This window comes from Tinamus guttatus, unplaced genomic scaffold, assembly GCF_059628265.1.
Source record: "Tinamus guttatus ecotype Peru unplaced genomic scaffold, ASM5962826v1 Tinamus_guttatus_pri_ptg000056l, whole genome shotgun sequence".
NCBI lineage: Eukaryota > Metazoa > Chordata > Aves > Tinamiformes > Tinamidae > Tinamus > Tinamus guttatus.
The window spans coordinates 868,182-884,005 of NW_028288590.1; the positions used below are offsets into that span (position 1 = coordinate 868,182).

The following is a 15,824-nucleotide window of genomic DNA, read 5'->3' on the forward strand; positions in this document are numbered from 1 at the left end:
TTGAAAAGTTTCTGTTGTCAGTTTAATTAGCTGACAAAATTAATTTCTGCCTACTTCATTCTTTTTTATTATTACAGGTAATTCTTGTAATTCCTGAATGTTACAGAACATTAATGCCTCCTGGAGAAAATATAGTCATATCTATGTAATGAAATTTTACAGGCGATGTCAGAGAAAAGCTGCAATATATTTAATGTATATTACAGAAAGTTAATATCTAAAAGGCACACAGATGCTTCAAACACATACAGTTTCAAATCTTTATTGTTTTAAAATTCTACATGTCTTTTACAATTACAATAATTTGTTACTTAAATGACTCTTTTATGGTTAATGTACAATGAGTTTTTTCCTGAAACTCAACCATGAAATACAATTTCATCAATATGATTTCTCTAAACAGATTAATACAAGACTTCTGTTTTGCTGGGAAGATCAAGTGCTTCACTTCAAACAAACTGCACAGGTGTCTCCCCTTCAGAATCTGTGTGATCAATCCATCGAAAGTGCTTTTGAAGATTGCAGATCTAACTGTGACTGATTTTCAAAATCAGTCTACCAAATTACAAGGTTCTTTTTAAACATTAAAGAGCATTTTCATGTAATGAAACAAGTTGCAGTAGTTATTTTTATTCATCTACTGAGGCAAACTCATGTTGAAGAAAAATTATATGATTATCTGCATGCAATGAACACTCCTCTTTAAATAGTTGATGAATTTTACACATATAAAGAATCTGTTAAAGAGTGCAAGTACTTTGATAATGATTTCACAAAAGGACATATGCTGGTAATAATGGTAACTAACATTTAACATCTAAATACAAGCTAACGTATATTTAGCAGGCAATTAACATGGCTAATAAGCCATGTTGCACATGGTTGCCCTTGAGAAAATGAACTCATTTGGTCCACACTCCTAAAGTTATCTGGGTAAAAAATTGGAACAGTTAGGGCCAGAGATTTTGATGAAATTTTTGTTTCTAAAATGTGACCTGTTAAAAAGTAAAAGCAGTACATCAGTGAAGTATACTGTCACATGACCTCAGTATAAAAAGATGGCCTGGTACTTGGAGCGATGAATGAGCACTGAAGGACAAGCCAAAAAAGAATGGAGACATAATGAACCAAGATTTTGTTGTGTTATACTTTCTTGTTCCATGGTACTGCTTTCACTCTGTAGAATTTTGTACCCAAAGGAACTTTAAATCTGTTTTGTGCCTAAAAACAAACAAAAAATAGAAACGCAGTGTTATTGCTCTACTTTAATTTTTATATTTTTGAGCAGAAATTGATTCCCATCCCTTGAGTTTTTCAGAGCTGGATACGTAGTCTAACAAGATTCTCCTCATTAAGATATTACCGACTCTGAGCCCCCACTGATTCTTCATCATTTTCTCAGACTCCTGTAAATTTCTTACATTTAGTGCTACTAAAACCTTACTAGGAATTGAAGGGACCTTGCAAGGTACAGCCAGTGTAAGGTAGAAGCCTTTTAGATAGGACTGTGGAGGGTTAGCAGAAAGGTTCGCTAGTGTCTGAAGAGAGAGGGAGATAAAAGATTTGTCATGCAAGAAGAGGGGGCAGGAAGGTTTACTCTGTGGCATAGACAGAAACGCCCAAGCCACAAGTTCCCCTTCACTGAGCAGCAAACACAGAAGAAACAGCAGAACCTGGGAGAGCTTTCATGCCACAGTACCCTCAGTCATAATATAGAGTATATTTTTCATGGTTGTTGCAAACACTAAGTCTGATTTTCTCTTAATTTTATTAGATCATTTTTTTCCACCCATTTCCTTACCTTTTTTGCCTGGCAATATTCCTTTTCCATGACTTTTCCTAGCACCCAAGGTCTCCTAGATGCACCTGAAGCTAAACAGACAGTATATTTATGATTATTTGAGATGAAAAATTGACTTAAAGTATTATCCTTTTGAAATGAGAAAAAGGAAGCAGAAGTGTTCCATATTTTGGATTATGATACACGCTTAATAATTGTTTAAGTAACTTCAAAGGAATGCCTCTCTTGTAGTGTATTTTTTGTAAAATCTGTATCCTCCCTATACTCAAGATTTTAGTTGCAGAACTGTTTCTTAGGAGACACACCAAAAGGAATTACTGCATGAAATTTCATTTCTTACAAGTAAAAGTTTCCATGTGCTGTTGCTTATCAGAAGCTGTCAATCAGCAAACCTTGTCATAGATTTATTCAGTTATAATGAATGATATAAAAAAATTAAAGTAACTATATAGCCACCAAGTTCTAACCGAATTCTGACTGAAGTATCTGTGCTGTATGTGCTCTGTGAAAGATATGGGAATAACTTCTGCCTAACTTATAAATATAACTATGGCATTGGAGTATTGCATACATAGCTATGTAAAATATGATTTATTAAATTTATTCAGTTATTTAGTTACTGTCTCAAAGCTGTTTCTGCTTTTCTTACTATTGGTTTATACAGAAGGTAAAAGTCTTCTCATTGAGTGTATGCAATTTTGGGTTTTATAAATTCTCAACTTTTGTTCTTTTTACGGGTACTTTTCAGCTATTTCTCCTAAAGTTCTTGCTTAATATTAATATATTTCTGAACTTTGGCTACATAACTTGTGGATACATATGTATGTGCAGACAAATGCATGCACAGACGCATACAATGTACTTAGTGCCATGCAGAATTGGCTTTTCTTTAAACAGCTTGATTTGTAATGAATACTTTCTCTCCTATTTTTACAAAATACTACTATCTATATATAGTTTCTGCCTTGAAAAGTTTATAGTATCAAAACAAACATTTATTCAGGAAATCTCTACATAAACTCTTCTGTAGTTTCTGCTATATGCATTTTTGCTTGTCATATATCGTCACTTACTAAGTGTTAGATACCGATTTGTATAAAGACATAATAATTAGAAGTAATCTGACACTTACCACACTCACCTGGTTTGAGATCCAGTGCAGCAAGAGATTCTGAGTGCAAGAAATATAAGGTTGGACTAACAGTAAATAATACATAGTTGTCATGCCTTTCATCCAAGATGATGAGAACCAAATCGCCAACCTGAAAACTGAAGGAAAAAAATATAAATGCATATTTATGCATATACTATATGCATAAAAATGCATATGCATACTATATGCATAAAAATATATACTATATATAACAGTATAAAAACATTTATACTATATGTTTTAGCCTATATTTCACAGGCTGAGACACAGTTGTACAGTAACATAGACATTTCTAATTATGTCAACGCATATCCATATCTATTTTCGGAAGTCAACAAAAAAAATCCTACTTCTTTGAAAGCATTTTTAACATGCTTTTCTCAATCACACAGCTCTTTTTTTCCAAGAGAATTGATAGTATTGATTTAAAATATAAAAAGAAATACCCAACAACATACTAAGGTTTCAAGATAAATTATATTCACCAATACTTATGATAATGATTGTTGCAACATAGTCTCTAAATATCTTTTTGATGATGTAAACTGAAGTTTATTTGACCAAACAAATTTCAAAGCTTTTGCTATAGGTAATTGGTCTTTAAATTTTAAGCATACAGGACAAAAAGGAATCAAGCATTCCAATGGTCTTTTATCAGAGGGCTAAAAAGCGAAAAAACAAAAACAAAAAACACATGACACATACTCCTCTAATTTTCACTTGATACCAAGGACAGCACAAGTAAAGCCCAAAATAACCACTGATCATCAAGCATCAGGTATTGGGAGGGCTCTAGCACACACACACACACACACACACACACACACACGCAGGGTGTGCATGTTTGTGTGTGTATGTGCACGTATTGCGTGATTGAGTGGCAAAGGAAGGGGAAAATTCTTTTTAAAAAGGGAGACTGAAGATGCAGAGTCTGGAATATATATATAAATCTGAATAAATTTAGCTCATCTGCTTTTAAGTTCACTTTCAAATTACATAATAATACAGCAAACTTTTTTCTCTTAACTAGTATTGACTCAGATTTTTTGGACAGGTGAATTCCCGTTTTTCATTTTTATCCCAAAGACTATTAGATTTGCCATAATATTCACCTGCTCACAGAAAAGACTGAGTCTGTACATAATGTCCTTGCTACCACAAAATGCAATTGTTTTAATTCAGAAAATATTGTTTTTCTCATTTTTACTCAATGTTTACTCATTTAACAAATACTGTATAAACGACAACATCACTCTTTATAGTTATCTCAGCCCCATAAATGACTTACGGAAACGACATACAGCTGTTCCTATTTTGCATGACTATTTGTATGAATAAACAGAACAGAATTGCTCATTTATTTTCATTCTCTCAGTGTAAGCCAAAAATTTTTAAGACTCAGAAGCTTCAGCTTCTACTGCAATACAATGGAGCATGTTCAGGGAGAACACCGCCCCTGTATTTTCCTAGTATCATTTTGGAAATGTAACAGATAAACTAACAAACAAACCCCAAAACAGGGAGCAATTTCGTGAGTTAGCACAGAATCACACACAGAATCCCAGAATGGTTAGGGTTGGAAGAGACCTTTAGAGATCATCTAGTCCAACCCCCTGCTCCAGCAGGGACACCCAGAGCACGTGGCACAGGGTGGCATCCAGGCAGGTTTTGAATATCTCCAGAACAGGAGACTCCACAACCTCTCTGGGCAGCCTGTTCCAGGGCTCTGTCACCCTTACAGTAAAGAGGTTCTTCCTCACATGGAGATGGAACTTCCTGTGTTTCAACTTGTACCCATTACCCTTCATCCTGTCACTGGCCACCACAGAGAAGAGTTTGGCCCCATCCTCCCTACATTCACCCTTCAGGTATTTGTACATATTGATCAGATCCCCTCTCTGTCTTCCCTTCTCCAGACTAAACAGGCCCAGCTCGTTTAGTGTTTCCTCATACAATAGATGCTCCAGTCCCTTAATTATCTCCACTCTCTCCTTCCCAAAATATACTGCTACTACACACATGGTTGTTCTGTGCTTTTTTCTTTTTCCCCGAGTACTCCCTTATGCCCTTGTGACTAGCGTAAAGAAAGACTCTCTTATGGCACGAAAATCAGCATTGGCATAAAAGCTGTCATAGGTTAATATTGCTTTTATTAATGTTTATTAATTTGGAGTTATGGTCAATTGGGATGGCTCAATATCTGACAACTAAACAAGATATGATCTATAGATCTCATACTGTAAAATAATGTAACCAGGACATTCTTTATACACTTACTGCTGAGAGTAGAATAATCTATTAATATGAAAACTGAAGTGTACTTACTCTCTGATTGCTATTTTTTCAGAATGTCTTGAGGATACCGATGACATGCTTTGGGACATCTAAAAGCAAAAATGAAAAATATGAAAGACACTAGCAAACTATGAAGTGCACACTACAGATCATATAATCATAGAATGCTTAAGGTTGGAAGGGACCTCTGGAGGTCATCTAGTCCAACCCCCCTGCACACGCAGGGTCACCTAGAGCCCGTGGCACAGGACTGCATCCAAGCGGGTTCTGAAGATCTCTGAAGAGAATGAGACTCCACAACCTCTCTGGGCAGCCTGTTCCAGGGCTCTGTCACTCTCACAGTCAAGCAATTTTTCCTTAAGTTCCTGTGGAACTTTTGGTGTTTCAGTTTCTGGCCGTTTCCTCTAGTTCTGTCAGTGGCCATCACTGAAAAGAGGCCAGTACCATCCTCCTCACTGCCTCCCTTGAAGTACTTACCAGGTCCCCTCTCAGCCTTCTCTTCTCCAGGCTGAACAGGCCCAGCTCCCTCAACCTCTCCTCATAGGGCGGATGCTCCAGGCCCCTGATCATCCTTGTAGCCCTGCGCTGGACTCTCTCCAGCAGCTCCACATCCCTCTTGTACTGTGGGGCCCAGAACTGGACACAATACTCCAGATGCAGCCTCACCAGGGCTGACTGGAGGGGCAGGATCAGCTCGCTCGACCTGCTGGAGACACTCTTCTTAATGCACCCCAGGATCCCTTTGGCCTTCTTGCCCACGAGGGCACAATGCTGCCTCATGGTCAGCTTGTTGTCCACCATGACGCCCAGGTCCTTCTCTGCAGAGCTGCTCTCCAGAAGGTCAGTCCCCAGCCTGTACTGGTGTCTAGGGTTATTCCTCCCCAGGTGCAGGACCTTGCACTTGGCCTTGTCAAATTGCACAAGGTTTTTCACCGCCCAGTTGTCCAGTCTGTCCAGGTCCCTCTGGATGGTAGCGCAGCCCTCTGGGGTATCCGCTACTCCTCCTAGTTTGGTATCATCAGCAAACTTGCTGAGGGAGCACTCAGTGCCTTCATCCAGGTCATTGATGAATAAATTGAACAGGACTGGACTGAGGACTGACCCCTCAGGGGGACACCGCTAGCTACAGGCCTCCAACTAGACTCTGCACCACTGATCACCACCCTCTGAGCTCTGCCATACAGCCAATTCCTAATCCACCTCACTGTCCACTCATCTATCCCACACTTCCGGAGCTTGCCCAGGAGGATGTTGTGAGGGACAGTGTCAAAAGCCTTGGTGAAGTCGAGATAGACGACATCCACCGCTCTCCCCTCATCCATCCAGCTGGTCATTCCATCATAGAAGTCTATCAGGTTAGTCACGCATGATTTCCCCTTGATGAATCCATGCTATAACAATATGTTTTAGATGAATCATTCTTGGTTTAGATAAATCATTCTTGCAGATCCTACATTTACTCAAGAAGAAGGCATACCTTCCTGTTTTGCAGCTTCAAGTTTAATAACTACATTTGATTATGAAGTGTATCATGTAATTGTTTTCTCCGTCATTAAGTAACAATAAGAAATGCTTCAAAGATCAGTGTCCCTGAGTATTTGTTTGGAGTATATATAAGGGTGTATATATATAAAAGACTCAATGAAAAACCTATATATTCTAAGACAGCAGCCATTGTCATACTAGAAATCCAATAGTAAAACATGCTTATTATACTCCAGCTGTTGACTGTTGACCCCAATATGGTCTCTCAGTTTTACTGTCAACCTAAATTTACTGTCTTAGAGAGAGTAGGACTCCCTGGAACAAAACTTGAAAGAATTCACTAACAGCAAACAAAGGCTTAATTATGTAAGTTTTGTACATATTTTTTTCTCTCATTTATTCATGATACTTGCCTTTAAATCTGCCTGAATTCTCCCAGTGCTGGCACATGAGCAGTCTACAATAGCATAAGCTTGGCGCCAATTTACAATAATTAGCTTATTTGGAAAAAAACACAGATGTGCGTATACATTTTCTGAGGTATATTAAATGAAAAGGGGTTGAAAAATTTCGTATTTACAAAAGACTACCCAGCACAAACAGATTTCTCTATAGAGAAGCTGAGATGATATAAACTTATACACTTGTCTACCCTTTCATAGCTTCTTTACAGAACACAATTTACTATTATTACGTAGAAACTCTGGTTAAAGATGGGGCAGTTTTTGATATGGTTTTCACTTCTTCAGCCATTTATATATGCTAGCCAAATCAAGATTATTTGTAGTTCAAATTTAGTGCATGATTTTTCAGCTATAACTCAAATATAGTTACCTATAACATATTTCCTATGGTTAGTCTTTTTGGTTAGAAAACAGTATCAACCTGTCTTAACATGAACTGAAGCCCATTCATGACTCATTTTTATCGCTACTTCAAATTAGTCTTCACTTTAAGAAAATGAGTCAAAAAGAATGAAATCAGAAGCTCTTGACTTTTAATGGCATTGTCAGCAATTGATTTTCTTTATGCAGTCCAACTTCAGTTTTTTTTTTTTTTTTTTTTTTGCTGGAGATGAACATGTCTGACTCATTCACACAACACTTTTTTTTTCTTGGAAATGACACAGTTAACATGAAGGCTATCAAATACAATCAAACATTTCTGACATCAGTCTTAGGAAACTGTGAGTTATCTTCAGATAATAATAAAAAATAATAAAAAATTCCCGTTTCCACGTTCCTGGTATTAAAAGGAGTTATTTTTAAGAATCTTTTATTGCTTTCAAAGGTAACGCAGAAGTTTTGGTGCAATACCTAACAGCATTAAATATATATGTTTCTAAAATTATTCAGAGCAGATGTTCCGAGTTCCTTATTTTAAATAGCTGGGTATAAATAAATGTTTTAAATATTTTTTTTATCCAACATCTAAATATATTTAAATGGTCAAGTCCACTTCATTTTTAAAAACATATTGGGAAGGTCTGGGGAAAGGAAGAAGAGGCAAGAAATGCTCTGTGAAATTCTAAGAGCTAATTTTTAATTTTGTTGTTGCTGGTTACCCAGACATCCAGAGGAGAACTTGCCAGTTTCTTTGTGAAAGATGCATTTTTTTCTTCAACTTCTGTTCTAATTTTGGAAGAGAACTAAAATACACTCCACTGTCCTAAAGCTGAACATTTCTAAGATTGTTACCTCTTAAAAGGTTGAGAGCAAAGGAAGATATTCTGAGAAATCAAGTGTTTCAGAGTCTAGTTTTAGAAATAAGAGGAAAATTCTATCAAGTAGATGAAATGAAGGAGAGTTCTAATACTAACAAAGATTATGAAATGACAGGGAAGAAATTGAGAAGACATCTTATCCTTATGCTCTTAAAGATACTAATTTTGAATTGGTGTAGACACCGGTGGGCTGGTGATTTATCTTACATGGTGTTTGGTATGAATCACTAACTAAGCAGGAACCAGGTCCAGTAAGATTCTGAATAACTGTAAGGATGGAGACTCTTAAGTTCTCTGAGCAACCCGTTCCACTAATCACCCACCTCACAGATTTTTAAAAAGTAAATCTATGGAATTTCCTGTGTTTCAGTTTGAACCCACTGCCTCTTGTCCTGACACTGGGCAACACTAAAGATTCTGGCTCCATCTTCATTACACATCCCAGAAATGACAGATGCAAGTGGGAGGTCTCCCACTGCTGGGAAGGCTTTCTTATCATAGTTTGATTTTTGGCCTGTCAGTTAAAAAGCACTTTATAAAAGAAGTGTGACAGAGACACACCTGCTCTAAATGTCGAGTATTTGTGTGTAAAATTAAACGACACCAGCAAATTCTGATCTGAAATTTTCTCAGAAGTATGTATATAGGTTGAAGCTGACTTCACCTTGAATAACACCTGACGAGTTGCTCATTCTCATTCCTTCACAACATTCTAATACGTACATTCACATCATTTTTTTGGGGGAAAAAAAAATCCTCTTAAACACTACCATCATGAACAGTTTTCCAAAAGTAAGCTCTAAATTACTAATACTCCTACTAAAGCCTAATGTGCAGGCATTTGTTTTCTTGTAAGCTGGCTTTCAATCTACGTCTGTTGAAAGGAATTGATCCATTTGATTTAACTTTATGTTTGTAAGTCTGGACAGGTCTGTGTTCTTTTCAAAATACAAGTTTTGTTTCTGGCCAGTCCTATGAATCTTTTTTCATGGGAGAACTATTAAGGTCAATGCACCTCTAAAGGTTATCGAATTGCATCTATTTGCCACTTTTTTTTTCTCTATCATTTGCCTTAACATCTGAAATATTTTTTTAAACCAGAAAAAGTCATTTTATCATTTTAAGATATTAAACATTTGTAAGTTATTTTTTTAAAAAAGACTCAAAATATGCATTGAACAAATACTTACCAATCTTTGATTTAATCTCTTATTTTCCTCTTCTTTCAACTGCAAAGTCTGAAAGAAAATCATGTCGTCTGATCAACTATATACCTTTACAGTATAAAATTTAAATAAGCATTCTGATATAACCAGAGCCACACTACTTATACAATATGTATATTTACTGTAGTGCTCAAAATTCTAAGAGTATCAAAACATCTTTTGAAAGATACACACAAAATTAGAAGTCCCATAATGACCACAATGTTGTTAGCCCACTGCTAAATGACACTCATCCTTCACTAACAGGAAAAAAAAAAAACAAAAAACAAACAAACAAAAAAACCCCACACTATTTAGCAGTAAACTAGCATACAGAGAGTAAGTCCTGCAGATACTATATTGCATCAGACTACATATCAACTGACCGCGACACTTTATAAATACCTAATTACTTACTCTTTCTAACAGCATTATCCGCTGTTTTTCCTCAGACATATGGACATTCTCACTAGAAGGCAAAGAACAACATGGATAGGTTAAAAATAATTCTTTGCACTAAAAGGTTTTTTTCCTCTCATTCTCACACAAATGAATTGCTTTCCCTCGGTGTTTCCCTCACATAAGGGTTTCCACTGCTGAAGTCTTCTGTCACAGACCCATTACCATTCCCTCTAAGTCTCATCAAGTACCTCATGACTGACAGTGCCGATTCAAAAAAGCTATACATAAAACAATGACCAACAGCTATTCATTCTCTCTACATCAAGGGAAAAACACAGTCTATGAAGGCTGCTTAGTCTGTCTCAGTCCTATTCTTGTTTTGAACACAGAATTCATCTTAAATATCAAGCATAACTATCTCCTCTTCTTGTTCATCATCCCACTTTTAGTATCTACAGCAAACATGTACACAAAAAAGCAAAAATTATATATCTGCTTTCTTTTCTTTTAAAGAAGTCAGCCACTGTTAAAGATATATGTCAATAACATGCAACAACTCGTTTATCCTATGCCATTTCAGTTGCTCTTCTCCCACTCAATTTAAATTGCTTATAATTAGGTTAAAATTTTCATTATATAATTGCAGGACCAAGAATCACCTCTAACTTCAGCTTCTTCTAAATCACAGAAAGCTTTCTCAATGACTTTGGCACTGTAATTGTAGGTATGCATTTAAAAGAATATTTTTAACAAGAATGGATGAATTAGGAGTATAAAACATACCCATCTCATTTGTACTTTAAAATATTCAACAGCACATATATCTAAAGAATTGAAGGATACTTTCTGTAATTTTGCTGCAACGTCCCATACTTACTGCACAGCCATCATGCTGGTTTCCATTGTGGAGTCCATCCTCCCTTCAGCTGTAAGGTCAGAAACCAGTCTATCTGTGTCAGTGGGAATATCAGGTGCACAGGCCCCACAAACTTCTGAGGTTGCTGCTAAGTAGGCTGAAGGAGTAAAATTACTAGTTCTTAGCTTGTTAACTTCTTCTTCAAGCTTCTTCTTCTCCTCAAGCAAACGAGCTCGATCTTCAGAAAGTGTTTCAATTAAATCTTTGGAAAGAATAAGCCAAAGATCAAGAACAACTCAAAGTAAGTGAAACTGTCTTGCAAGAAAAGACAATACTTTTTCAGTATTTTGCTTACCTTTATCTTTTTCCTGCTGTTGTGTTAGTGATTTTAATTTGTCACTAAGATCATTTATTATGTTTTCTTTTTTCATTTTTTCTCTTGCCAGAACAGTGTTAAAATTTGTCTGAAAACAAAAAGAAGTATTACTAAAGAAGTATATAGTATAAATGGAATACAAAATGCATTATAGAAAGATAAATGTATAAAAGTAATTATACATTTCAGCTTCCTAAAAAATAGCTATATTGTAAACTAGTTTACTTGTTTCCTACTACTTTGGTAGAGATATCTGGTCTGGACACTTTGTGTTTTATTTTTATCCTTGCTGTCCACTTGCCTCACCCTTCCTCCCCAATATACACACATAATACTATTATAAAGAAATCATCATTCAAAACACTAATTCCTGGTATGGTCCCTTTAACACAATGGTTCACATTCCAGTTAACATACCACAATTGCATGTGACATACTAAAAAAAACATTAATACTGGGATAAAGATGGATGATCAAACACATCCATGCTGCACCAAGGTATGTAACATTACACAAAAAAAAAATTAACATTGCTTATGCAGTAGAATAATATACTAGAATTTGAATTAGAAGTAGATTTCCAGTTCCTGCTGAACAAGTAATAAAGAAAACATATAGGAATTCAAGTTAGTTAGTCTGAACAGCTTTTAACATAAGAGACTAGTATCTTCTGCACTCTGATGCACCATTCTGTTTTTTGAATCCCTCTTCTAACCATTTAACCCTAAGCTTCTGTTGAAAAGACAAACTGAAGAGAATGAAAGATATCTGGCTTAACAACATAAGCAAAAAAATAATTTAGACTGTGCCATTCACACAGAGTTTACATTTTTATGTCTTGGATGCTATTTATGTATATGTCCTAGCTTTCGATAATAATGTAAATTAAGTATCAGAAGAAAGCATGTAACTAAAGTTCCCATCATTCTTACAGGAGCAGAAGTAATACAATCAATCAGCTTTACCTGCTGTTCTGCAGTTAGTGATGTTCTAATGTTTTGCATTTCTTCATTCTTTCTTTTCTCTTGCTCTTCAAGTTGCTCCAAGAACTTCATTTTTTCTTCTTGAAGCTTTTCTTGAAGTTCAGCAACCAAGCTTGATTCAGTAGATGATACAGTAGGAGGACTTAAAAGAAAATGTTTAGGCTTTAAATTTATGGTATACACAAGAGTTCCATTATACATTAATATACAAATGTATATGTTAAAATTTAATTTTGAGATATTTTTCTGGACTAATATTATATTGCAATTAATTTATTGTTAATCTTCAATTCTATATCTTAATAATGGCCAGGTCCCTTCTGTTTTCTACTGCACTACACTGGCTCTAATTTGGAGTCTTTGTTTTTCAAAGACAGAATTCTTATTTTTACTTCTCTAACAAAATAAAAGGAATGGAAAGTGGCAAAAAGAATAAAAGGCCAACTCGCTGCAGATTCTCAGAGTGTCTAAATGCAAAGTCTCCACAGCTCTTGTGATTAAGCAACTCAGCAGTAAATCTGACGGTAATGAATCCAGATGGGAAAATTGAAGACCGAGTTGCAAAATCTTCGCAACTATCATAAAGAAGGAGAAGCATTGAGAACATCTGGAGCAAGACAGATAACAATCACGAAGGGCTACTGAAAAACTCAATCTTATATTTTCCATCATTGAACCCAAAACATTATCCTCCTCTTGCATTTTGGTTTGGGTCACCAAGAACTACCATTATGGAACACTGGGACAGACAAATTCATTTGTTGCACAACTTATGTTAAAACCTATAAAATTTTAACTATTGTTCCGCTACATTAGAAATACTTTTTTTTTTTTTTTTAAATCCCTCCAAACCTAACTTTCCATCCATGGACATGTAAGTCATTGGATTTCTCTATTCAAAGCAGTCTGGAAGTTATGCTAAATCAAAACCCTGGGTGTCAAGACACCAACACATACAAGCACAATTTCTAGTGCTAGAAACGCTTCAAGATTTCTTGCTTCATCTATTACGACTATGGACTACAAAACTCCAGAGACACCAGAAAAAAAAAAAATCAGCATTGGGAATATGAAAGAAAAAACTTGGAGGAAGCTGGGAATGTAATATTCTGATAGCCATAGGTATAAACTACATAGGAATTTTTGCTTTAATCATACAATCCGGAACATAGTTTCAGTTTTCTCCATCGATTTTACCTAACAATTTAACAGTATTGAGGCTTTAGCAAAGCACAAACAACAGCATGCCTGCACCTTACATTGCAAGTAATAAAAATTCACACTCTTCCATCACTCTAGATTGCCTGAACACTAAACTAATATTAGTCTACACCCAAGCCCGTTAGCTGCCACTAAACCTAAGCAGGTACCATTTTCTCGTGAGTGGCCTTAGTGGACCCCTAACCGCTTCTTCTGTAGAGGATACCAGCACGCTCTGCTAGTTTTTAAACCTCCTAATTACATCAGGCGTGGGTTTACACATTCATTTGGCGAAGGCCTCAGCCACTGTGGCCGTAGTGACAGCGCTGCGTGCGTGTTTTCTAGCCACCAAAAAGTGAATAGTCAGCGGGAGTCCTTTGACAGAGCACACACCACTGCAAAAGGCTCCTTGTTTGCCCACATGGTCATGCAGTGTGTGATGCAATAGCTAAACGCTCAAAAAGCCTGTGAGAAACTGCAAATATAAAATCCCTGAAAGCACATTTGCAAAACAAGCTTTGAGGTTCCACAAATTACGAGGAAAATGAAACAAGCCCTGAGAAGCCAAGGCTACCTTTTAAAAGCTACCAAGATAGCATTTTTGTGCTTTCCAATTGCTAAATTAAGCCTAGTTACGAGAGACAGAGCACACAGACACACACACGTCGCGGAGAGGCTTCATTGCTGGCTGCGGGCCGACGGAACCAGCGGGACGATACAAAGGCGGGACTACACCAAGGCAGTAATTCAGTTCACAGCACAATCAAGATTCCTATCCTGCTTAAAACATTCTTTAAAGTGCTTTAAATATTTAAACTACCTCACGAAAAAGGTCTGCTTAATAGAGAAATCATCACAAAACTTGTATTTCTCAGTTCATTTTGTGGAAATAATGCAGACTCTACATAGTAAAAATACTAAATAAGCTAAAAATGCCCTGTAGTTTTATTATCTTTCTAAATCACCATGGTTTCAGTTCCAGGCACCTTACCAAAAAATACATTATTTGCCATGTATCAGTAAACAGTTGTTTTTTGTTCAGGATTTGTAGCTTCTAGATGCTTTTGTCACTTTTAATATAAATTAATACCAGTGCAACCCAACTCAAATGTAACCATTCCTGTCAATGTCTTCTACAAGGCTAGTAAAACCTTGCTCCTTAGACAAAGACATTTCTCTGGCACACAGACACCTACTAAGTAAAGGTTGTTTTGTACCATTACAGATCAATTGTCAAAGCAAACCGAAGGAGGATAACAAGGCAACTCTAGCTACTAATAAGTCTGGTGTTTCAGGAACAAAAAAGCCAAACAGAAACCCAGCGATTCTGAAATATTAAAACAGATTTCAATAAGAAGTAAACATCTTCTGGGTATATAAAGCAAAATAAAACAAAAAAGCCTACTTTATTCTGGGAGCTGGGAAGCCTAACAGTAGATTAAGGGCATTCAGAACAGCTCTAGGATGAAAGCATAAATATATATTTTAATGTTGCACTATGAAAATTATCTAATAGAACTCAAAACACTTCCTCAGAATGAAACAGATAACTTCTAAATGCATTGTCTGTTTTCACCTAGTGTATTAGAATTTGAGAGTTGTGATAAATGGGGCCGAGTCTAGTTGGAGACCTGTGGCCAGTGGTGTCCCCCAGGGATCAGTACCGAGCCTAGAAGTTATTCAAACTTAAATGTATCCAAATTCACTTTTTTAAAGAGGTTTGAGCACACACACCTACATTTTTCTTCTATGTCAAAATTGCAAATCTTTTACAGAACAGAGAATAAATATGAAAAAAAGGGAAACAAAACTAGGTGCATTTTTTTCCCCCCTCCTTATTTTACCTTATTGTGTTAAATAGGGACATAGATATTTCGTTAAGACCAAAAACTTAAATTTTAATATAAACCAATCACTGAAGCCTAATTCTAAAAAATTGCCATTAAATTATTTTTCATACACTAATATGTGAATATACATCAACGCTGATACAACATATGATAAGTATCATAGCATTGCAAAATTGTAAAATAATGTGACTGAAGTTGGTATTTCAAATTCTCCTTTGCACTACAGAATTGTATTTTATGCATATGTTAGATTCCATGTGCAACTCTTCACACTTTTTTTTTCTTTTTAAATTTTTAAACATCAGTGTAATGCTTAAAGTGCTACTTTACATCTGCGTTCTTGCTTTTAGGTCCCCTTGTATTGCTCTTTTCTTGTTGCACATATCTGACAATTCATAATACCTAGAACAAAAATCTTTATTTATGCATTGTACAAACCAGAACTATCCTTGGTGTTTCCAAATATTGCAAGAATACTAATGACAAGTTCAAGCA

General features: G+C 36.0%; 1 protein-coding gene across 3 annotated transcripts in view; it reads right to left on the reverse strand.

The window, feature by feature from the left end:
* Positions 1–246: 246 nt before the first annotated feature.
* The window catches only part of RB1CC1 (RB1 inducible coiled-coil 1), a 53,073-nt gene continuing 37,495 nt past the window's right edge, over positions 247–15,824 (reverse strand). For 2 of the 3 annotated variants that reach the window (XM_010226008.2, XM_088540134.1), the window contains 9 exons: positions 12,262–12,421; positions 11,276–11,384; positions 10,942–11,182; positions 10,080–10,131; positions 9,648–9,695; positions 5,280–5,338; positions 2,934–3,070; positions 1,802–1,872; positions 247–1,221 (listed from right to left, as the gene is read on the reverse strand). In XM_010226008.2, the coding sequence (XP_010224310.2) occupies positions 1,144–1,221; positions 1,802–1,872; positions 2,934–3,070; positions 5,280–5,338; positions 9,648–9,695; positions 10,080–10,131; positions 10,942–11,182; positions 11,276–11,384; positions 12,262–12,421 (955 nt within the window). In that variant the 3' untranslated portion in view covers positions 247–1,143. The remainder of the gene's footprint in view (positions 1,222–1,801; positions 1,873–2,933; positions 3,071–5,279; positions 5,339–9,647; positions 9,696–10,079; positions 10,132–10,941; positions 11,183–11,275; positions 11,385–12,261; positions 12,422–15,824) is intronic. The other variant, XM_010226010.2, reaches the window with a different exon arrangement.